Genomic DNA, 24,025 nt, shown 5'->3' on the forward strand with positions numbered 1-24,025 from the left:
ATCAAAAATTTTTTTTTATATAATTAAAGTATGTTATGTAATATTTATTTTTGCTATTAGTAGCTTAGTATTAATGTATTACATACATGTGTTAGCGTGATTTCGTATTTAATAAAATATTTATTCGCATCGGAGTTCCTTCTGAAATTTACTGCAATCTCATTTATTTATTAAGAAAATTTTAAGTTTTAAGTTAGTTTAGTGTTTTTAGTTTTTATTTTTATTTTCTCATTACGAAACAATAAATAAAAAACAGGATAATTATTAACATTGACGTTTATTTAATACATAACTACCATATAAACTACAAGGCAATTAAAATATATCACGATAAAATATTACAGTGTCCATTGCAAATCTCACGTTAATGCACTTAATTGCATAGTGCAGACAATATTTTTCAAATAGACATCAATATTGCATACTAACATTATAAAATAAAGTTTATTAATTAGTAATAAATAGGAAAACATTATTTAATGATCATAACTTTGTGTCTAAAAGATTTTGCAATTTATTTAGCATAGCAATAAAATATCACAATACCATTAAATATGGTAGCTTTAATTTTATTCTAAAGCTTTAAATGGCAGAGTTGTGCATTCACTAGTGCCTGACGAGGTGGTGAAGTATGGAGTTACATCTGATAAATAGTTTCTAGGAAGAAGACCAATAAGTAAAGCAATTTTTGCTGCAATGGGTGCCTTCTCTTCATCATCAACTATTTTATCTTGATCTGGCATTACCTGTAAAATTAGGTACAAAAAATTTTATGATGATATTTTCAGCTTTTACCTTTTCACTGTATCCCATATAAAGAAAGACAGGCAAAGGGAAGATTGTTTCCCCACACACTAACCAATTTTTGTGATATTGCATTTTTGGTAGCAGAACTCCATGGCAAAATTTTTCTTGTTACCAGTGTGGAAATAAAAATAAATTTGATTTATATGATTTTTTACACACAAGATCTTACCTTATCGGCAATATGTTTCTGAATAAGACCATCAGAACCAATATAGAATGTTGAAAAACCATCATACCAACTGGAAAATAAATAATATTTTTATATTCTTCTGAAGTAAGTTTTGTTATAAGAAAGAACAATTGTTTTGTTAGATCCATTATGAAGTATAACTTACAGTTCCTGATCTTTGAACACTTGTTTTATATCCCACAACTTGTATTTCCAAAACATAAAGAATACTTTAAGACCAGATATTCCTCGGATCCTCCACCTCATTCTACAAATTATAATGTTATAGTAAAATATCTAATAAAATGAATAAAAAGAAAAATGACAACAAATTATACCTTATTGAAGAATCCTCTGGGTGGGCTGTAATCTTCAGAATTTCAAAATTAACATAAGCAAATTTGATATGTGCCACTGTCCTCAAAAGTGCTATTTGTTTCACATAATGGAACAATCCTCTAAAAGAAAAATAACAAAGATTGATCTACTTTTCTTTTAATACTAAAAAACTATAAGTCCACAATAACAGTTCAAATTAATAACTTACACAGTTGTTGTGCCCCTAATGTTATTTACAAAGACCAAATTGGGATGATAGATTGAATAATCTAATGGTTTCACAAACAAATTAGGCATCTGTTAAAAAATCAAATCTGTTAATAAATATTTGTCTTAATAAATATTCAAAATATTTTTAGTTATAATTATATTAATATAAATATTACATTATTAGAGAGAGTGGTAAATATTTTCATAAGTTGTTCCTCACTAGGTTTTCCTTCATTATCAGGTTCACTGGTGGTAGTCTGTGCAGATACTGTAGGTCCACTACAGTATGAAATTGCATCTCGCTCAAAGTCAGATAAACATGTGGGTACTATATCCTTAAAATTATAAGTAGTAATTAGTACTTAAAATTATATTTTATATAATTTAGAATAAATTGTTAAAAAACATTAAATTGTGATATGTTACACTCAGTATAATAAAATCAAAATTTACCTCATTGCAATTAGAAAAATCAACATCATTCATACTAATAGATGGTATTTTGTGTAATTTATTTGCACCTGGCTGTTCTACATAGTCATCACTAGTTAAGTTTAATATTTTCATACCATCAACGCAATAATTAAAGTAATTCTCTATAACGTCATTGGTTTCTTTTGAATCTGTTTTGTCTATGTAGGTTAGTTTCGGCTTTTCGTTCGACTTTTGGGTTAGGTAACTATTGGCAATGGCAACCTCGTGAATGTAAACATCATCGATATTATTTTCTGCAACATACTTTGGAGCCGCTTGGCAACTAGATATGCGCCTACTGCTGAGAAACTGAAATAATAATTGTAAATAATATCTTTTATACGATTGTTTCGAGGTCAAAGTCGATATTCAAAAATGATTTCATTGATGAGCCTTTGACACTTTTATAATAAATTACTAAACGAATTTATTTTTTTAATAGTTAAGGAAAACAGCAATAACACTTACATCTTCGAGAAATTGTGTCCGCAAGGGGATTTTCCGGGACAGCCGATTAGAATGATTTTTAGTAGCAACGATTCCATTTATGGGCAATATTTTATGAGAAAGCGTTCGTAAACAAATAGCCATGTTTACTTCAGCTTTTTTATTTACTTTCTAGAAATATTCCATGTATATTCGAATTTTTTCTCACTATAGAAACATTGCAAATCGGTCACACCATAAATGACAGTTATGAAGTACGTTCTTAAATACATGGACTTCCTTAACACATATTTAAACTATTACTTTTTTTAATAAGCTTAATTAATTCTATAAATATGAATAAATACAATAAGTATTGTTAATAATATTTGTATTTTTATATAAAAATAATTTTATTTTTCACAATATTAATTTAAAACGTCGATGTATTGAACTGAACGGAATCCGTATTAATCATTCACTTTTTGTAACATGTGTCAAATATAAAAATGTTTTTTTATCTGTGTCAGCCATCAGCTGTTATACTGTGAAAGTGTGAACTTGGCTCATTGGTTGACAAAAATTTTAGCACCTAGCCCATTTCAATTTACGAGTGTAGAGTAAATTGTTGCTATTTAAAATAAATTGATAGTAAACATTTTAAATAGCAAATAGCATATACGGAGTCGCAATTAAGAAGCGTTTTGCAAAAATAATGAATGTTAAAAGAATTATACCAAAAGTGTATGGACTACGAGTACTTGCTTCAAATATAAACACAGTATGTAGGCTATTTAGCAATATTATTTTCTACGTGAAATGCAATTTTTTGGCAATTATTATTTTAAAATAAATGTAACATATTTTTGTACTTACGAAATATTGTATCTTATTGTAGCAAACACCATACCTTACTGTAATTAGGTTCCAACACAATAAAGGCGATGTTAATGAACATAGAGCTAAAATTATGGCCAGAGGGCTTCCCGAAAAGAAATCATTACCTGGTGTTAAAAGCATAATACTGGTTGCATCTGGAAAAGGTGGAGTTGGGAAAACTACTACTGCTGGTATGCCTTGCATTTTTGTTTGTTTTTCTAATCTACACTGTATTCCACATAAAGCAAAAGGCAGCCAGTTTGAACTTATCCTTAAGACATTTCCCCGTTTTCACCGAATTGTCTGATTATCTAGATTAGTATAGAAAATAAAGGACCCAACATGTGTACTGCAGATTTCCAATTTTGGTTAATAATTGCTCTTACTTTAATAACATTATATTTCCTATGGAGTGATAGGTAATAATTATTCAAATTTGTTAAGTACCTCAAGACATGATTAGATGTAATGTTGATATTAATCCTAAGTTTATATGTTTTTATGGTTGTTTTACTTATTAGATTTTTTTTGTAAAGCACCTACTCAACCATTAATAATATTTTCGTAGTGAATCTCGCATGTGCTATGAAAGTAATAGAGCCAGATAAAGAAATAGGACTTCTAGATGCTGATGTTTTTGGTCCTTCGGTACCTCTTATGATGAATATCAGTGGTGAACCCATGCTTAATGATGATAATCTCATAGAGCCTCTGCTAAACTATGGAGTAAAGTGGTATGCAAATATTTTTATTTAATTTAAATTATATTAATAATTTCTTTAAGAGTAGAAATTGTTATCTTTAAAGTGTTTTGAAAATTAATAATCATAGAATATTGTTTTGCCTCTCATAGTTTTATTTGTATAAAAAAAAAAAATCAGCTTCCACACTGTATCCTGCACACAGCAGGGAACCGCGCTTTGCTTCGACACCAGAGCGAAGAAATGGAAATAGAAACGTAAATAAATAATTACGAAATTGTCATGGTCATTTATATTATACCAGTGGCTTTACTTCATGGTCAAATAGAATAACCATTAAACCATACTAGCCTTCCTTGATAAATGAACTATCCAATTTAAAATAACTTTTCTCTTTGAACTAGTAGTTCGCGTGAAATATGCGTGTTCAACCAATTTCTTAAACTTCATAACATTACTATAGATTATGCATATATAAAAACGAATATTCAGTAAAAAAAAATCTTTTTAAAGTATGTCAATGGGCCTCCTAGTATCGGGTGAGAATGCAGTAGTATGGCGTGGTCTAATGGTAATGCAAGCATTAGACCGTCTAACTCGACACGTGGCGTGGGGACCTTTAGACTGTCTAATTGTGGACACTCCGCCAGGGACCGGCGATACACATTTATCATTGGCTCAGAATCTACCTATTGATGGTAATAATTCATAATCAATGTATATATTTGTTTTTCAGTGTCACAAAAAAAATGCTTATAGTGGTGTGAAAAATATTAAAATTATTAAAATCAATATCAATTAAATCAAATTAAAGGCCGTTTTTTAAGGTACAACTCCTCTTTATTGCGTAGAAGACGTTGGCCTCAGGCATCTAAAACTATGCATTATCTTGATAAAGCATAGTTTTAGATGAAAATATTGCAGTTCTTTATCAATAATTTCTGGCCATACATTTGTTTTTATTTAAATACATTTTTTGCATTATTTATTTAATTTATTTGTAAATTACTTATTTCTCTGTCTGATTCTAATAAAAAAAGAGAAAAAATTAATTATAATACTCTTTTTTCCAGGCGCTCTAGTTGTAACTACACCGCAATCAGCCGCCTTACAAGTCACAAAACGAGGCGTCAACATGTTCGAAAAACTCAAAGTCCCTATAATTGGGTTGGTAGAGAACATGTCTCATGCGATATGTCATAAATGCGGCACCAAAAATTATGTTTTTGGTAACGAAACTAAGAAGACCGCTGAAGATATGGGCCTAGAGATTATTGAGAGTTTTGAAGTGGATTCCAATATGTCGGAATGTATAAACAGTGGCAAACCAGCTATATATGCCTTGCCAGATAGCACCCACGCTGAAAAGTATAGACAGCTGGCTAATAAAGTTTTCAAATATATATCAAATAAAGACAAGCGGGAAGCCGAAGCGACTGAACAATAGGACCACAAAATATTTGCAATTAGTTGTTGAATTTGTTTATTATTAAATATTGGAAAAATAAATTAATTGTTATTTAAAAGACTTTCTCCGCTTTAAATATATGACGTGGCAAAAGGTCTTGCACTGAAGTAGGTTACAAAATAAAACCTATGAAAATATTATGTTATATTTATTCAGAACGTTCCATTTACGAGTCCAACTATACTTCACAAGCGTACAATAAAAATAAATAAAAAAAATACTATAAAAATATTTTTTTGTCTTTTCATATAGATTTTTTGTAGAAATAATGTTAACAAGGAAGAATAGTGCTAATACATCGTAACATTGCGTCTATAGACCCGTCGTAACTGCATTTAAAAAATATTTTTTTACAGTAATTATATTTTTTTTTAATATACAAATCATCAGTCAATAAGTACGAATATATTTACATATGTATTACAGTAAATTCGGAATGCAACTACAATACATTTAGTGTTATATGAATTTTTGACAACTGTACTTCTACAACCCAAGGAAAAAGAAAACAATGATCATAGACAACACACTCAGAATAATTTATAAAAAAATAAACATGAACAATTATTGTGCAAAAAATTTATAAGTGTCATTATTTTTACGTAGACAATCGTTATCAAGTCATCTAGAAATATATAAAATTGACTTATGAAACATTAGAAAACTACATTATTATATGTGAATATTATGAAAACTTGTGTAGATCTTAGAAGGTCCGGCGAGTAACAAATTTTTATTATAAGAAAATGCTTACAATTTCCACTTAATTTTAAAGTAAGATTGTATATTTTATATTCAAAGTGTTTTTATCACTAAATAATTTTTTAGACTCCGCTAGAAAACAATAGAAGAGCAACATATGTTTCCATATTTAAATTTTATAAAAGATATTTGAAAATATGGAATACGGAGCACAGAGTAGTTAACAGACAGACACTGCTACAGCACTGTTTAACATAGAAAAAAAAACACTAAGAGAATAAAACATATAGCCTTAGAACATGAAAAACAAATCACAAACCTAACATATGATATTTAAATTGAACCCCCTAGTGCCTTCGGGCGATGATATACTTTGCATATTTACATACACTGTCAACAATGTTACTCATAGTCTGTCAACAATCACCACTTCTTCTTGTGTTCGTCCATACTGACGCCGCCCGGCCCGAGGTACACAATCATGAGAAGACCGCCGATCACTGATAGAGTCTGGAAATTTCAATATATATTTGCATTCTATACACTATAATTTCACATTAAAACTGCGAAAACGTTTCTACATTTCAAGTCAAAAGCGATATCCTGCGTGAACTTTGAACGTTATCTATATATATAAAAGGACTTGTCCTCACTGACTGAGGTAAGACGCACGCACAGCCGTAACCGCTGTGCGTAGAAACGTGAAATTTGGACAGATGTTTACTTTTGTAATCTGGACATCCCCTAAGAAGGGATTTTGAAAAATTTTAACCCTAAAGGGGTGAGAAATAGGGGTTGAAAGTTTGTATGGAAAAAAATTTAAATCGGCACCGATTTTTATAAAATTTGAAATTTAAATTTTTCAAAGTATTTAATTGAACACGTGTTTCATCGTTTTCTAGAATTCTCCCCCTAAGGGTGCAAATAAGGGGTTGAAAGTTTGTATGGAAAAATCTTTAAAACGCCACCGATTATTATAAAATCTTAAATTTAGACTCTTAAAAATATTTAATTGAAGATGTGTTTCATGGTTTTCTAGAATTCACCCCCTAAGGGTGCAAATAAGAGGTTGAAAGTTTGTATGGAAAAATCTTTAAATCGCCACCGATTTTTATAAAATTTGAAATTTAGACTCTTAAAAATATTTCATTGAACACATGTTTCGTGGTTTTTTAGAATTCATCCATAAATACGCAAGCGAAGCTGCGCGCGTCCGCTAGTCATATTATATAATGGCTCTATAGACAAATATAAATATATTTTATCGTATTTATTGTCGTATTATTAGTAGGATTTCTTATTTCATATAATTTAGCCTTATAATGCATAATGTATATAAGTATGTATGTCAACTTAATTTAAAGTACTTATAATATTTTTCACTATCATGTCTTACACATAGTAGTATAAAAAACTTAGAAGCAAGATTATATAACGTTTTTTTACTTCTTATCAAAATGACTTAGCTACATCATTATACAGTAGTACAGCAATATTTTATTGTCACGTCACAATATGATATTGGAAAAAAATAATTTAATTATTTATGTAAATATATTCTTAAGTTTCTTACTATAATTAACCATACTTCATTGTTTATCTGTGTACATTCTCTAATCTATTCTTTCTGACTTTAGATACAAGTATTAGTTATTTAGTAGAAAGTATAATTAGGCAGTAAGGCACGCTTCCTATGCTCCATGAGGGTGTCAATTCATTAAATGCCTTACAATAAATATATATCACATTTTATAAATGTTCTATTCAAATTTTAAAAATAGCTAATAATCATTATTATCGTTATCATCACATAGTATATAAAACACCAAGTAGTTTTTCACTACTATCTGTTTTTTTACCTAATACGTCATTTTTCAAACTATCCGTATCTAACCATGTACCTAAACTAAAATTAACATAAAAAAATACTTGCAAAAGTTAAAACTAACCTGGAAAAAGTCATATTTGAGGAAGTCCCTCAAAGGCTTGTAGTTCGGAACAGACCACCACGCGTTGTGATACAAGTTGAGAACGGTTAGAACGAGTACCAGCATGAGAGCTGATAGCTTGGTACGATAGCCCACTGTCACGAGCACCATGAGGATACTGCCGAGGAGGTCTTGGACAATCTGGATAATATGAATATAATTAGAAAAAAAAATCTATCCACCTTATTTTGGTAGCTAGATGGAAGCTAGTGTTAAGACACGTAAATGTACGTTTTGTATTTAAAAAAAGCAGTATAATGCTTTGTCTCCTGCAGCAAGTTGTGCAGAGGAAACTAGTGTTCGATTCACTCTCTTGCCCAATTTCTGCCCAACTGTCAAGACATAGCGTGATGAATGGCGGAAATCAAAACCACGTTATGTCCTAGAAGAGTATAAAATAAAAATAGATAAAAATAATTAAAATACAATAGTTCCTCCAAGCAGGTATCGAACCCTACACCTAATACAATCCCTATGTACATAATTGAGGCATGGCGAGTGGCACAAGCTTGCGATTGTAAACGCTACAGGTTGTGGGATCGATTCCGTCTCGACTCGAGCAATACCTTCAAAATTAATTATAAAAATTATTGAAACTAAAATAGACTATCTTCGAAGTAACCTCTTTTTTATTTTCACACATCTTCCACATCGAAGCTAGCAATTAAATTTATCTAATAAGTTAATTGTACTCATAACAAACAAAAAACAAGAGTGCCTCCTATAAAAATGTAATAATTTAAGAATAATTTTGTACAACTTGACATTGAGGGATGGTCATGAATAATTTATAAAGTTATTTACGTCAAATGCATTTCAAGTTAAATGAGGCTAAACTCGTCGCCCACTACTTGCTGTTTAACCCTTAATCCGATATGAAAGGTTGACTGAACAATATAAAATAGATTAATCACAATCAATTTCCAACAGAATATTCTAAAACATATTTAAAAAATATTTTTACACACTGCAGTTATATTACTTAAATATTGGTAACAAATTCGATTATAGCAAGTTTACGTTTTGTTTCTTCATAGGTGGGTAGGCAGAAATCCAGTGTTGAGACACTCCATTCCTTTTCTTTCGTTGAATGACGGAACTCATTACTAACTAAAGCACGTAGCTTTATAAATTCAGAGCTAAGAAATGAAAATAACCTAAAACATAATTAATCATTCCCCGTATAGGAAAATAAATCCACTACCGTCGCACGTAGTCGGTTTGTGTCCTACTGCGTCACGACGACCTCTAACAATCATCAAACACAAGAAATATTTATCATATTAAGAAATTACCTGTAAGAAAGATACTTCAAATCTCAATAACGTGATGAACATAAAGGCCAATAGGATACGGCCAGCCAATTGCAAGTATGTCTTTGGCTTGTTTTCGCCTAAGGAGGGTACTCCGGCGAAAAGACTTCGCCCCTCCGCTCGGGCCTCCGCCAGTACTAGTAATAGGGCTCCGATGAGGGCCAGATTGCGGAGCAAGAATTGCATGTCCCATAGTATACTGTAGGCGAATGTCTGAAAAGATGTTTAGTTTTTTTTTTTTTTTTTTTTTTTTTAATTACACAGTTGATATTTTAAATGTTATAATATTGAGAATTAACGTCAAATAGTTCATAAAAAATAGTAAGCAATAAAAAAAAAAAAAAAAAATGTAAAATGCAGGTACTCAAAATTCAAGTATTCATTAGTATATTACTGAGATAGTCCTTATATTCTGTATAATTTTAGTACAATATTGTGTGTATTACGTATACCGGAAATCAACACGTGACAGATCCAGTATAAATAAATATAACATATTATTGGAGGTTTTAGCTTTTTCGCTGACGTTTGTTTTGGTTGACACACGTGTTAGTGAAAATATATCTTTTTTAGTGTTGAAACTCTTTATTTACTTAGTGGAAACATTATATAATAATGTAAATAGATCCATACTAATAAGGTAATTGGTAATAGTGAGTAGTTGTGCTGTTTTATAGTTTAGATTAGTGTTAGTTAATAGTTAGGTTATTTTATTTTAAGATGGACCCTGATCCTCCGCCTGACCCCCCTGATCCTGGGGGGGGTAATGTAAATTCTACAGCTCAAGTGTTTAATAGAAAGAGGCAAGTTGAGGAAACATCCTCAAGCCAGGATATTATTAAAAAAACTATTATAGACCCATCCACCGCCACTCCTTCCATCCAGAATGTATGGACCCACCCTGCCTTATCCGATGCCCCAAAATCCTATATTAGTACTGATAAAGGTCCCTTTATTGTGTATGTGTCAAGGGAATCTCCTGATCCATCTGCAGGGACCTCTATAAGAGCCATTAAATTTGGTCAATTTCTCCATACTAATAAAATCACTGATATAGTTAATGATGGAGTTAAAAATGTGGGTCGCAATAAAATCAGTGTCCAATTTACATCTGCTGATGCAGCAAATAGATTTTTGAATAACCCTGTTCTTAGTCTATGTAAATATGTTTGTGTAATCCCGACATTTAATATTACAAGGATGGGAATTGTAAAAGGAATTCCCGTTGAATGGTCTTTGGAAGAGTTTGTTGGCTCACTGATATTCCCTAGTGCATGCGGAGAAGTTATAAAAGCAAGACGAATGAACCGCAAGAATGTAAGTGAGGGTGTAGTTACATGGGTTCCAACTCAAACTGTTGTAATTACTATACGTGGCCAACAATTGCCTGAAAGAGTGTTCTCCTATAAATCTGTCCTTAATATTGAACTTTATAAATATCCTACAATCCAGTGCCTTAATTGCTGTCGTTTTGGTCATGTTAAGTCACAGTGTAGATCAAAGCCAAGGTGTTATAGGTGTTCCCAGTCTCATACTGGTGATGCATGTGACATCCGGCAGGAAAATTCAACCTGCATCCATTGCACAGCTAAACATTTTGCAACTGATAAAGGGTGCCCTGAGTTTGTAAGACAACAGAACATTAAGACGGTTATGTCGCAAGAGTGTATTTCCTATATGGAAGCATCCTCTCGGTTCCCATCTGTCCAACGTTCCTATGCAGATGTTGCTAAGGAAATGTTCTCACCTCCTGTTTTCACAAACCCCCAACCCCAACAAAGCAGACCTGCTACTTCCTCTAAATCCTATTGTAAAACAGTTTTCCAAGCTCCCCGTCCCCACGCTCCTATGGCAAAGGGATACAATAGACAAGCTCACCAGTCCATTATTAGCAATTGTTCCTCGTCCCTTCCTAATGGTTGTGCACTAAATCAAGGTTCTGACAGTCCAGCAGAATCTACAAAGGATCTGTTAATTGCTTTGACTGACACTCTTGTGAGCATAATCTCAACTGCTGATGAACTTCCTTTACCGTCCTACGTTGCCCAAAACCTACTCAAAATCTTTAAAATCCTCAACAATGGCTCCACTATTCTTCCTGCAGTGGAATAGTAAAAGTATTCGTGCTAAAAAGCATGAACTACTTTCTATTATTTCTCTGCATAATCCTGTCATTATTGCCCTCTCAGAAACATGGCTGGTGCCTGACTCCCGATTCAGGGTGCCAGGTTTCGCCTGTTTAAGGGAGGACAGAAATGACGGGTATGGAGGTAGTGCTATCCTCATCCAGCACTCTTCTCCATATTCCCGTATTCCTCTCCCTTCTCATAGTCAACAGTTGAATGCTGTTGCTGTGAGGACCCTTGGTATTTCCTTCCTTTCTGTTTACATCCCTCATCCTTCCCCTTCCATCTTTCTAGAGCTTAAGTCTATTATCTCTTCGCTTCCCAGCCCTGTGGTGGTCCTGGGTGATTTTAACACCCATCACACTTTGTGGGGGTGTTACTACTGTGATGGATTTTCGCCTTCGTTGCTGGACATGATTGATGATGTGGATCTCTGCATTCTCAATGATGGATCACCGACTCGTAGGGTTAATCCAAATCAGAACCCTAGGTCTGCTATTGATCTTTCCTTATCTTCTCCTTCTCTTGCTTCCCAACTATCATGGTCTGTACTTCCATCTACCCATGGTAGTGATCATTTCCCGATTTTGCTGTCCTTAAATAATAGACTTCCTTCCACTCCTAGTCCTTCCCTTCCCCATAGATTTAATTTAAAAAAGGCCAACTGGAACGAGTACGCCGACTCTGTGGATTGCATGTTGTGCAATCTTTCTGAGTCTGGTAATTATGAGAGTATCTTTGTTTACTATGAAGGGTTTGTCTCTGCTATTATGTCTGCTGCTGACCTACATATCCCCAAATACCGCTCCATTCAGAATTGGATGCATTTCAATCCCTGGTGGGATCAGGAATGCTCTGATTCTGTCCTTCGGCGAACATTTGCCGAGGAGTCATACGCAGCCTGTATGACTATGGAAAATTTTATCGACTACAGACGCAAGGATGCGAAGTTTAGAAATTGCATTTGGAAAAAGAAAAAACGTGGTTGGATAAGTTTGTGTGAATCCCTTAGTCCTCGTTCCTCTCCTTCCCTTGTTTGGACAAATGTTAAGAGATTTCGCCGATCTCTTAACAATGTCAGCAGTCCCAATTCCAATAATCCTTCTGTTTGGCTCAACGATTTTGCAAACAAATTGGCTCCTCCTTTTGTCCCATCCCAAGATTTATTTATATCCACGCCGGTTGAATTTTCGGAGGAAATGGATCTTCCTTTTTCCTTTGAAGAACTTAAAAACGTCTTAACGGATTTAAAGGATACCAGTCCAGGTGAGGATGGTATTTCTTACTCCTTTATTACAAGATTAAATGATAAATCTAAACACCATTTTCTAAACATGATAAATAAAATATTTCAATCAGGCAATATACCCAACTCATGGAAGTCCCAAATTGTTATCCCTATCCTCAAACCTGGAAAATGTCCTTCAGATTTTAATTCCTATAGACCCATTGCCCTGGCATCTACTATATCTAAGATTGTTGAACGGCTTTTGAAAAATCGACTGGAATGGATAGTGGAAAGTAGGAATATCTTAGCGCCCTCTCAGTTTGGCTTTAGAAAGGGGCTAAGTACTATTGATAGTCTCAGTATTCTTACTACAGATATTCGACGAGCCTTTGCCAAAGGAGAGTATTTGGTTGGTGTCTTTTTAGATGTCGCATCTGCATATGATAATGTTCTTCTTCCGGTGCTCAGGCAGAAATTGCGTCAGCTGAGTATTCCGCCGAGGATGTCCCATTACATATGTAATCTGCTGACCGGGAGATCGGTATCTGTAAGACATCCGCTTCTTACTATACCTTCCAGACTTGTCTGGAAAGGTCTTCCTCAAGGTTCAGCTCTTAGTCCGCTGTTGTATAACATATACACACATGACCTTGAATTATCTGTTAATAATTTCTGTAACATCCTTCAGTATGCTGATGACATCGTCCTCTATTACAGCTCAAATTCTATGGAGGACATAACTTTTCGCTTAAATACTGCCTTGCACTATCTTAACCAGTGGCTCTCTGAGCATGGCCTGGCATTGTCGGTAGCTAAATGTCAAGCGGTCGTGTTTACAAAAAAGAGAGTAATTCCAAATTTTCAAATTTTGTGTGATAATATTCCCATTCATCTAACAGAAAACGTCAAATTTTTAGGCATAATACTTGATAAGCGATTGAACGGAGTTGCTCATGCTGAATATCTCAGCAGGAAATGTGAAAAAGGCATTAATGCTTTGAGAGCTGTGTCTGGTGTGTGGTGGGGCGCACACCCTTATACTCAAAAACTGCTGTACAATGCTATAATTCGCAGTCATATTGACTATGGATTATTTGTGTTAGACCCCTTTAATAAATTACCTACTGAAAAATTAAACCGAATACAATATAAATGTCTTCGGATTATCCTAGGTGCGATGAAGTCTACTCCTACCAATGCATTGCAGGTGGAGTGTGTAGATCCTCCACTTCCTATCCGCCGACAATTCCTTTCCGATCGATTTGTGAGTAAAATGTTGCAGCTGTCTTCCCATCCTCTACGGTCTAAGCTATCTAAGCTAGCTGATCTCATTCCTCAAGGCAAACCTTTACCATACCTGCTTGATAGCTTCCTTAGACTTACCTCTCTTCCTAATCCTTTGACTTGTTTTCCTTCTAATCCACTATTCCTTACACCGTATAACGCCCTAGTTCATTCTCCTTGTATCGTCACAAATCTTGGCCTAACCAAGGGAGATCCTGGCACCAACACAAAATTTCAATCCATAGTAAATGAAAATTTTTCAAATCACATCCTCATCTTTACAGATGCATCAAAGCTTTCAAAAGAAAGCTGTGTTGGTGCAGCTTGCTGGATACCAAAATTCAAAATTATATTACAATTTAAATGCCCTCCCGAATCATCTGTGTTCACAGGCGAGGCTGTTGCTTTGTTAGAAGCAGTCCTGTTTACACATTCCCACAATTTTAAACAGACGGTTATTTTTACTGACTCACTAAGCTGCTTAATGGCCTTAAAGGGAAGCCCATTTTATAGTAGATTGAGATCTTCAATTGTTTTAAGGATTCGTAAAGAATTGTACTCTTGTCATCTAAAGGGTTTGGATGTTACTTTGGTGTGGATTCCAGGACATTCTGGAATCAGTGGGAATGAATCTGCAGACTCCTGCGCTAAATCAGCTATTCAGTGTGGCACATTAGACCATTTCTCCAATTCCGCCCAAGATCTGATGTCCCTTGCGGATATTCATCTGCATAAGTCCTGGAATAATTCCTGGAGTGAGTCAAAATCCCATAAAGGTAAGTATTACGCCCTTATTCAACCTGATATTCCTAGGCGACCTTGGTTTTATTCTCAAAGGTTTATTGAACGGAGGATTATTACAACAATCTGTCGCTTACGTCTTGGGCATGCTTCTACTCCTGTACATCTAGCTAAGATCAGGGTCAGGGACCACTCTCTGTGTGAATGTGGCCTGGACGACGGCTCCCCTTCCCACATCCTTTTCTCTTGTCCTAAGTTAACTCGTCCCTTATATGATGTCCTCCCTCATAAAGTCCCTCGTCCTTTAAATGTTCAGTGTTTGTTAATGTTTGTGTTTAGTCCTTTATGTAATTTTTTATGTAAATATATTAAACTTAACAAAATAAAACTTTAAATTAACCCCCATGTAAAATATTATTTATTACTAATCTAATGTGTTGTGTATATATTGTAAATTTGTGTTTGTTTTGTTTTAGGTGAAGGCTGTACTAACACAGGATCTCTTTTTTTTACATGTATTCTATAATTGTGTATATTTATCTTTTTTATTACCGGTCAATTTCCTTCGTGTGTTTTCCATACAACGTGACATTGGCGAAATGAATTGTGCTCAACTGGCACGCTCGAAACGCCATATTTCGAGAAATCAATCAATCATATTATTGGAATTAATATCTTTCCCCTCCAGTCAAAAGATTGAAAAAATACATTGTACTTACTACTTATCTTAATTTTTAATTGTTTCATTTTCTCACGTACTATATAAAAATTTAATAATAATATGTATTTTGTCACTTATCAATAAATCCGATATAAATGTATTGTAATGTGTGCGATAAGAATAACATATCGATATTATGTAAGAAGCTATCGAAACTGCGAATAGATGTCTGATAAGTAACTAACTGTGTAATTAAATACTCTCAAGCAATTGGGATTATAAAAAAAAAAATCAGCTTCAAGCTGTATATTGCACACTGCAGGGTACACACAGAGAACCTAGTGTTAAGACACTCCCTTCCCCATTTAAAACGGTTAACATTACATTATTCATAGGTATATTATCTTTAATTATGATAATATTATAACATCAAACTATTCTTAAACTGTCATCGCCATATCATCTCTTCAATTGAAATGCAAAGATAGAAAGAAAAGAAATAAATTTACTTTTATTTTCTTATCGACTATATTAGTAAAGTTACTGTAGCTTTGTACATGCTCATTAGATAATAATTAGTAATGATGTACTGAATAAATATATTTGTCCCCGCTTATAAAGATAACGTATTTAAAAGAATGAATTTTTAATCTTTTCTCTTACTTAAGTTATTGACAGTATGAACGGAATAACCAAAGGTAATCGATTTTATGTACCGGAAATGTTCTACATATCTTAATAGTAATTTTAAAACTGCTAATTGATTGTTACATTTAAAATAATTTATTTCCTCTAAAATCGTAAGCTTGCAATATCATCGTATCATTTACAATAAATAATCTGGATTGACACGTTTCTACTATCATAACTCACAAGCGGGGAATTCAAAAATAATGTCCAAAATAGGTCAAGTCACTGTCCGAACAAAGGCCGCGTCTATATTGCGCATTTGGCTATAGCGACATATTTACACGCGAATTTGGGAAATAATCAAATAATATAGTGACGCTGCCAAGTGCGGAAGACATGTTCCTAAATATAGAGGGGAAAAAAATATGTATTATCGATTATATCGGAAGGTTTATAGTTTAAACGTTACAAAGTCATAATATTTAATGGTTTTACGCGACTTTATTTGTGAAATAATATTATTTGTATGAGGTGCTAGTCGCTTGCTTATTATTTTTGAATATTTTCATTTCTTCCTTCTGGTACCAAGGCGAAGGCGCGACATTGATTTCTGCCACTCTATACGCAATGCCTGCAAAATTCTGCGGAAAAAGTGAAACTTATAATCCCGCTTACCCCCGAGACAAAATTTGACAATGCTGTTATGTACTAACCAAATATGAAAATTAACAATATTTTAAATCGATTATAATATTGTACCTGTAATACGACGATGAAGAACAGTATTCCACACGCGATGTCCACTTTTAGCCTACCGAGGACCATAACGCAGCCACCCAGCTGACCTACCAAGTTAATTATCTGGAACAAAAAAATATATTTCTAACATTTTTAAAAGTTTTAATCAACTCTTAGCAATAAGTGTTTCTTAATATGTAATATATAAATAAGTTACTTAATTAATTTCACTCTAAATTATATTACAATGTTGTAATGCCGATTCCCCACAGTCATCACCTCCTCTTTAGGTAAAATTTTTAGGCTAGACTCTAGGCATAGGCTTCTTTGATCACTAGTTTTGCAGCAGCCTGCAGCTTAACCCCCGTGGTCAAGTGAAAACACTGTATCTGCAGCCATGTAACTCTAACCACAGATACAGTGGGTTATAACGAAAGGATAAACCTGATGTATTATAGCTTATAAAATTTTCCTTAATAAATTAAGTATCCAACACATCACAAAAGGGTTTATTTAATTCCAATCAGTGGTTTCTGACATTAACGCGTTCAACCAAATGAACGTGTCAGCTTTATAATATTAGTATAGATTTTTATATGTAGAAATTAAAAAGAATTGTGAATAAAGTTTATTCATTTTCCTAATTTAAAATATTGAAAATTCTAAATGTTAAAAAAAAACCATCACCATTAATTATTGATTATAACATAATAACTTATACGCAATTAAACTGCTTTTATTACTGACTGCTTCATCGTAAAACGTAAAATTACATGTCAATAAATTTTCCACGCTGTTCCTGCACTTCGCGCAATGTACTGCAGGTCTCAACAGCATGCAGGAAACGGCGATAAGGTGGGAATACTAAATACTAGGTTAAACACCTTTCGTGTTCTAAGGCTTTCGTGATTCAGTCTTTAGCATATAATACTTGTAAGCGCAAGTATTTTTTAGAAGAGATCTTTAGATACTTTCTAAATATAAAGAAAAGATACCATTTTTAAATTGTATACATATTCAAAAATCCTGAGCAAACACATTGGGAGTGAATTATTCTTTACATTTTAACAAAAACTTGACATTATAATGTAGGTAGGTACTTAGAACCGACATTTATAAAAATAATTGAACTGTGAATTAATATAACTAGTTATTACGACACGATGAGCCCTCATAGTTTCGATATTCAACAAAAGGTTTGATAAATTTTGTTTGTATTATATTATAGTAAAATTAAAATATAGTATTGTCGTTTCATTAATCCGCCCTAATGGAAATCGAGTATTTGCGTTACGAACCACTGCGTTACATTCAGACGTTGTTCGACTGACTCAAAAATCGTCTAAATAACATAGTATACGAAGATAATAATCTATAAGGAAGTTTATTATAATTTATAATGCATATTCACAGCGAAATAATTATAATCAGCGCGAGCAAGGCCGTAATTAAAATCCAGATTTTAAAAGAACTATTAGAATTATTTTAGCTTCACGCTGTATCTCGCACATAGCAGGATAGACAGATGGGATCTGGGAACCTAGAATTAAGACACTCCGTTCTCATGAACACACTTCTGTTTCCCATTTTCTGCCGAATTCTGGCAACATTGCGCGTTGAGTGGTGGAACTCAACGCCGCGATCTTCCTCATCAGAGCGAGGAAAGGAAAATATATCCTCGACATCCTCGAGTGGGAATCGAACCCGCAACCTGTCACGTTAGCAGTCACACTGGCCTCATTTCAAATAAATATGGACTTAATTTAAAATCTTAACTTCTACTAGTATAAATGACTTTCTAATTTCATCACAACATAACCTAACGGATATGGACACGTAAGAGTTATGCAAGAAGAAATAGACAGTTACGCCGTCGTCACGTGTAACTCATCGGGCTGCGGCCATCATGGCGGGTGTCGGTCAAGGATAACAAGGCGGTCAAATGCCACACGCATCAATTACGTTATTTAAATAGCAAAAAAATACAGGTTGTCTTTATAATTGCCAGTTTTTTTAAGTCATACACTTAACTATGTCGCCCTCTCCCATATCTTAAGTAAAATATTGATTATAAATAAAATATTTTAAATATAAAAGTTCCCTTTGTGTAAAAACCCCAAAACACACCAACAGTGTTCAATGCTCATTGAATATTACTTAAAGTCACAATGATGTCTTATCGTATGTTATTTGACCGCTCTATAGGTCACGCGTACCGTTTCGTCTTAATTTGAATCAAAGAATAATTAAAAGGATTAGTTTACTTTTAATTACTATATTTTTACAAGAATGTCACCTTTCATACAATAGCAGACGGTAACAACTTTATGTGGCCCACTTTTAAAATAGAAAGGACAAGTGAACTTTCACTTTTCATTAAACTACCTGTACTGAATAATATATTACTTGCCAGTAACTAGATTTTTTACAGCTTCACGCCGTAAGGCGCGTCACTATATAGAGGGAACTTGGGAACCTAGTAGCCCACACGCAGCAGGAAAGTTATAGTGTCAAGACACTCTGTTTCCCGTTTACCGACGGATTGTGAAGGCAGTCCAAGTTATTAGTTAAGTAAAACTATTTGAAAGAAATGAAAATGTATGAGTACAAGCTGTAAACCTATATTCATAAATACATTATTTTTTAATTTGTAATTAAGATAATGTAGGAAATATACCCTGTAGAATATAAAAATGTTTTTGCTTTTGATGTAATTTATACAATTGTAATAAAATTCATAAATTTGAATATATAGAATTACATCATAATTACAAAACTATTTTCACAACTTACTTTACACAGAAATTTCAAAATAATACTACATCAATTATCAAATGATAAGAAACACTAAGTTTATTTTAAATTTCATCACATATCTGAGATAAATATTATGGAACAGTTAGATATGCTCTATAAAACATTGTAATGTTTTAATTAATTTTTTACATCATATGCTTTGAATTGAAACACACATAGCAGGATATGCAGAAAGAACCTGGGAATCTAATGTTAAGACACTCTTGTTCCCATTAAGACTTCTGTTCCCAATTTTTTGCTGAATTCTGGGGGCATTGCATGATGAGTGGTGAAAATCAAACTTGTGCTTTAACTCATCACTAGAGCCAAGAAATAAATATAAAAAAAATTATAATATACATATTATGATTTATGAAATCAAACCCTCAGCCAGTTGAGTTTACAGACACATGCTAATGCCCGTACACTATAACTGGCCTTGTTACTAAAATTTTAAAGTATTATTTATAAAATTAAAATTTATAAATATTTCAGACTTAATGTTAACAAACACTGTAAATGACTAAAATATATGGTTATGCATTTTATAATTTATATCTACATAGTATTATGGGTTTATACAAATTTTGTTAATAAAATTCTAGAAAATTGAATAATAATTAGTATATCCTTCCTAATTTTTTTGATAGGAAGCAATGATACCATCAATTTTAAGTAATATTACATCAATATTATAATACTAATATCAATTTGTACTTTACAGAAGTAAACGGTGCACAATAACTATATTGATCTATTTGCTTTTATAATTAATTTCATTTAACCTTAATTTTAAATTAATGTATATCTTTTAAATAGTTAACCAATGATGTTTGCAATGTTAGTTATGAATGAATTTGAATAATTATACATTATAGCAGTTCTTATAGACATAAAAAAAACTTATAAATTACATGAAGTAATGTAAGTTGAGTTAATTAATGTTTTTTAAAACTTCTTGTATCAACAATATAAATAACAGTGATGTGCATAATTGTGAACTTGAATTTTGATTATTAAAACTACCACAGAGCCTGGGTAATTTAAAGTGATGTTTTCAGATAATCATTTTGAATTGATAAAGCCATACATATTTGTACATTAGGAAGACCATATTTACATACTTATGTATATTCTGAATGACAAATGGGAAATTAACATAAGTTTTTTTGTTGGATAACTAATTGCAGATTAATATTTCCCTATTTAATAATTTTGTTTTGAACTTCCATAGAAAAGCAATACCTAATTTAAGCATTTTTAAATAACAATTTTTATGGCACAATTTAGTTTATTGCATCTCATATCTATTTTCTTTTTAAAATGTTGAAATTTAAAATATATTTTGATATATTAAATTTCAATATTTTATATTTTTTATATGACAGTATTTCTTTAGGTATACTTAACATAAATGTTGTTACATGTAGAAAAACAAAAATAATAAAAAAGTTATCAAATATTGCTTAATATTATAAATAAAACCTTTATGACTTACCACAAACATAGTTGCAAGAAATTTGCCACAGTTCCATGACATATCCATATAATCTCTTTGTTCAGACCACTGAAACCACATTCTGAGGCCATCTTCTAAAAATGTGGATATTAAGCACAGTCGTGCTACTGTTGGTAATATATTCTTGCCTTTTCTTATCACCTAATGTATAAAATAGTAAAAAATAAAATTTTAAAGAAAATTTATATAATTAAAATAAAAATGTTGTCTTATCATAGTAGTCATATTGTTTTGGTGAGGGTGATAAGTTTTTTAATAGAAACATGTTTTCATTTAGAATAAGAAACAAAATACATCAATAGGTAAAGAAATGCTTGAAATAATGCATCTCATATTAAATTGTTATCAATACTGTAGTTTAATTTCATAAAATTTTACATATTCATTCATTAAATCAAGTTTGCTGCACTGATAAGTAAAATGTTTTCTACAGAAAGTACTAAATTATAGAAGTATATTTTGTTCTTTTTTTTTTAAGGTATGCCAATTTCAAATACAAAATGACAACCACGAGTAGAAGAGATTTGTTTCTTTTCTAAGTTTGTAATCTCAATTACTTATAGCAGCGCCAACAAGAATATAAGTTCGGTGACGTGACAAAACCTATCCAAAGCTTAGTTTATATCGGTATAAGTTTAATAAAATATAACTATTGAAGTTTAGAAGAATGGCTTATGTACCTGATCAGCAACATCTTCTGCTGTTGAGACATATTCATTGGGAATTTGCATTTTTACACAAATCCACTAGCACTATCACCTGAACGAAATTTCACTGTCGTTAGAGTCGTCGTCGGTCTTTGAGTGACGTGTGGACAGTTGGATACACTTCCTGTACAATTGAGGAACCATTATTTGACACAAAAGTGACTTGGAAATTAAATTGAGTAGTATGGGTTTTTTAAATTATTGGCTTTTTAATGCTTAAAATTTAATTTTATTTAGATTACATTATATTTTAAAGTAAAATATATATATCTTTAAAAGTGAATATACCGGATGTTTTTCTTTTATATAACTTCATTATTTATCATAATGACAGTAAATCTATATATAACTTAGAGGTGGTTAATTAAGTTTTTCTATTTAAATTAGATACTTATAAATGTATAAAAGAAACACACAATCAAGAGCAAAGTATATTTTATATTGTTATTATTAATCTCTAAAACAAATATTATGGTGTATAATCTATTGTAAAAGCTTCTTTCCTATTGTCGTTGTCAAACCGCTAATGTCAGTTATCATCTAATTTACTATCAAACCGCAGTCACTAGCTTGAATCAAGTAAATATGAAATAAATTTGTATTTAAGAATGAAGTTAGCTTACTACTTAATTTTTTAATATAAAATATATACTTATAATATTTATTTTATTTACATATAACCTAATTTTGTTTTCTAGAAAATGTTAGAAGTGACTTGTAATGACCGCCTGGGGAAGAAAGTGAGAGTAAAATGTAATCCTGACGATACTGTTGGTGACCTAAAAAAACTTATAGCAGCACAAACAGGAACCAGATACGATAAAATTGTGTTAAAGAAATGGTACACAGTTTTTAAGGATCACATCAAGCTATCAGATTGTATCCTTTTATATATTTATGATTTTTTAATATTTATATTAATTTAATATATTATCTTACTATTTTCCACTATATCACTGTAGTAGTAGTCAAGGCAAAGAGTTGGTGTTCAGTTCTGCCACTCAACATGCAATGCCTCAAATTATTCTGCGGAAAGTGGGAACAATGTCTTAACACTAGGTTCTCTCTACATACCCTGCTTCATTAGCTATATGCGGAAATAGATAATGTAGCTAAGCTGATAATTTAGTTATTGCTTATTGTTGTTTGTACGATAATTTTGATAGTAAATGTGTTAACCATATGACACAGGTAACATCATACCCTAATTTAGAAGTGTGTCAGCCATACGGTTTCCTATAAATTGTGTTTGATCCCCACCTAACGAATTGTTTATATTTCAAATAATTTTAATGCTGTACTCTTATTAGACAAAATATGGGTTTGGATTGTGCTACCAGATATTGAATATCTTTGAAAAGGAAAAAATAAAAAATTGAGTTTTTTTTACTCTCACTGTATTGTTTAATTTTGTACAAGAGTAAAGATAATAGAAAAGATTCTTTAATTTAGTATTCAATACAGAAAAATATATATAAATATTTTTTCACAGAATATAAGATCCTTAACATTAAAAATTCAGATGAAATACATGATGGTATGAACTTGGAGCTGTATTATCAGTGAAGTGAATATATTATTTTAATTTTCTTTAATATATAAGTATTTTTAATTTTGGTAAGACAAATGTTTGTAAATAAAAAATGCATATAATTTTTTTTTATTTGTTACCAACTTTACTTATAAAAAATATATATACATTTATGGACTGTATTTAAGATATTAATAACAGTAAATGTGTATGTAGGTTTGCTTGTTATGTTTTCGTGCCATGCTTGCAATTCTACTCAACCAATCAAAAAGGACATGGGATACATTTTATTAAAAATATATTTCTTTTAGAAAATTATAATTTGGCTATAATATATATAAGCTTAAGCTAGCAAAGCTGCTACACTGTTAGTTTTATATCATTTAAAATTTGTTTTTGTGATAAAAATTAATTAAATAATTTTGATTAAAATTCAAACTATCATTTCATTATAAAGAACAGCTCTTATGAAGAAGTATTCTTGAAGTATTCTTCTAAACAGCTGCACAGATATACAATTAAAATATTATTAAAAGTATCGTCATCATCAGCTTGTCCTCGTCCACTGCTGGACAAAGGCCTCTCTCT

At 32.0% G+C, this 24,025-nt stretch overlaps 4 protein-coding genes across 6 annotated transcripts; 2 read left to right on the forward strand and 2 right to left on the reverse strand.

Moving 5' to 3' along the window:
• Positions 1-258: 258 nt before the first annotated feature.
• LOC146534866 (uncharacterized) lies at positions 259-2,702 on the reverse strand. The gene is made up of 8 exons (XM_085193565.1): positions 2,468-2,702; positions 1,979-2,308; positions 1,702-1,860; positions 1,524-1,612; positions 1,315-1,434; positions 1,143-1,244; positions 977-1,046; positions 259-746 (listed from the first exon to the last, which is right to left on the reverse strand). The coding sequence occupies exons 1-8, from the start codon at positions 2,588-2,590 to the stop codon at positions 570-572; spliced, it is 1,170 nt and encodes a 389-aa protein (XP_085049691.1). The 5' UTR covers positions 2,591-2,702; the 3' UTR covers positions 259-569.
• A 249-nt stretch (positions 2,703-2,951) lies between these two features.
• Positions 2,952-5,514, forward strand: Nubpl (NUBP iron-sulfur cluster assembly factor, mitochondrial). Of its 2 annotated transcripts, none has more exons than XM_085193569.1 (5): positions 2,952-3,206; positions 3,350-3,495; positions 3,873-4,038; positions 4,519-4,703; positions 5,079-5,514. In XM_085193569.1, exons 2-5 carry the CDS (start codon positions 3,396-3,398, stop codon positions 5,450-5,452), a joined length of 825 nt encoding a protein of 274 aa, XP_085049695.1. In that variant the 5' UTR covers positions 2,952-3,206; positions 3,350-3,395; the 3' UTR covers positions 5,453-5,514. The 2 variants fall into 2 exon arrangements, with proteins under 2 accessions (XP_085049695.1, XP_085049693.1); XM_085193567.1 differs by having other exon boundaries at positions 2,953-3,206; positions 3,324-3,495.
• Positions 5,515-5,606: 92 nt separating this feature from the next.
• Positions 5,607-22,037, reverse strand: Surf4 (Surfeit locus protein 4). The gene is made up of 6 exons (XM_085193570.1): positions 21,880-22,037; positions 21,179-21,340; positions 16,906-17,007; positions 9,459-9,689; positions 8,125-8,304; positions 5,607-6,685 (listed from the first exon to the last, which is right to left on the reverse strand). The coding sequence occupies exons 1-6, from the start codon at positions 21,928-21,930 to the stop codon at positions 6,599-6,601; spliced, it is 813 nt and encodes a 270-aa protein (XP_085049696.1). The 5' UTR covers positions 21,931-22,037; the 3' UTR covers positions 5,607-6,598.
• A 304-nt stretch (positions 22,038-22,341) lies between these two features.
• Positions 22,342-23,559, forward strand: ubl (Ubiquitin-like protein 5). Of its 2 annotated transcripts, none has more exons than XM_085193571.1 (3): positions 22,342-22,485; positions 22,605-22,785; positions 23,429-23,559. In XM_085193571.1, the coding sequence occupies exons 2-3, from the start codon at positions 22,608-22,610 to the stop codon at positions 23,470-23,472; spliced, it is 222 nt and encodes a 73-aa protein (XP_085049697.1). In that variant the 5' UTR covers positions 22,342-22,485; positions 22,605-22,607; the 3' UTR covers positions 23,473-23,559. The 2 variants fall into 2 exon arrangements, with proteins under 2 accessions (XP_085049697.1, XP_085049698.1); XM_085193572.1 differs by having other exon boundaries at positions 22,382-22,519.
• The last annotated feature ends 466 nt before the right edge of the window (positions 23,560-24,025 follow it).

This window comes from Heliconius melpomene, chromosome 11 (genome assembly GCF_056956725.1).
Source record: "Heliconius melpomene rosina isolate 202511_hmr_F chromosome 11, ASM5695672v1, whole genome shotgun sequence".
NCBI lineage: Eukaryota > Metazoa > Arthropoda > Insecta > Lepidoptera > Nymphalidae > Heliconius > Heliconius melpomene.

Bases quoted from the DNA above. Each gene is read 5' to 3' on its own strand.
- LOC146534866 (XM_085193565.1), bottom strand. From the start codon at position 2,590: ATGGCTATTTGTTTACGAACGCTTTCTCATAAAATATTGCCCATAAAT. The intron at 1,613-1,701 runs GTAATATTTATA...ATTTTTTAACAG, and splicing joins TTACCACTCTCTCTAATAAT to ATGCCTAATTTGTTTGTGAA. The intron at 1,047-1,142 runs GTAAGTTATACT...TTTATTTTCCAG, and splicing joins GTGTTCAAAGATCAGGAACT to TTGGTATGATGGTTTTTCAA.
- Nubpl (XM_085193567.1), top strand. From the start codon at position 3,141: ATGAATGTTAAAAGAATTATACCAAAAGTGTATGGACTACGAGTACTT. The intron at 3,207-3,323 runs GTATGTAGGCTA...ATCTTATTGTAG, and splicing joins TTGCTTCAAATATAAACACA to CAAACACCATACCTTACTGT. The intron at 3,496-3,872 runs GTATGCCTTGCA...ATATTTTCGTAG, and splicing joins TGGGAAAACTACTACTGCTG to TGAATCTCGCATGTGCTATG.
- Surf4 (XM_085193570.1), bottom strand. From the start codon at position 21,930: ATGCAAATTCCCAATGAATATGTCTCAACAGCAGAAGATGTTGCTGAT. The intron at 21,341-21,879 runs GTACATAAGCCA...TTTATACATTAG, and splicing joins CAGAAGATGTTGCTGATCAG to GTGATAAGAAAAGGCAAGAA. The intron at 17,008-21,178 runs GTAAGTCATAAA...TTTTTGTTCCAG, and splicing joins TTCTTGCAACTATGTTTGTG to ATAATTAACTTGGTAGGTCA.
- ubl (XM_085193571.1), top strand. From the start codon at position 22,608: ATGTTAGAAGTGACTTGTAATGACCGCCTGGGGAAGAAAGTGAGAGTA. The intron at 22,786-23,428 runs GTATCCTTTTAT...TTAAAAATTCAG, and splicing joins TCACATCAAGCTATCAGATT to ATGAAATACATGATGGTATG.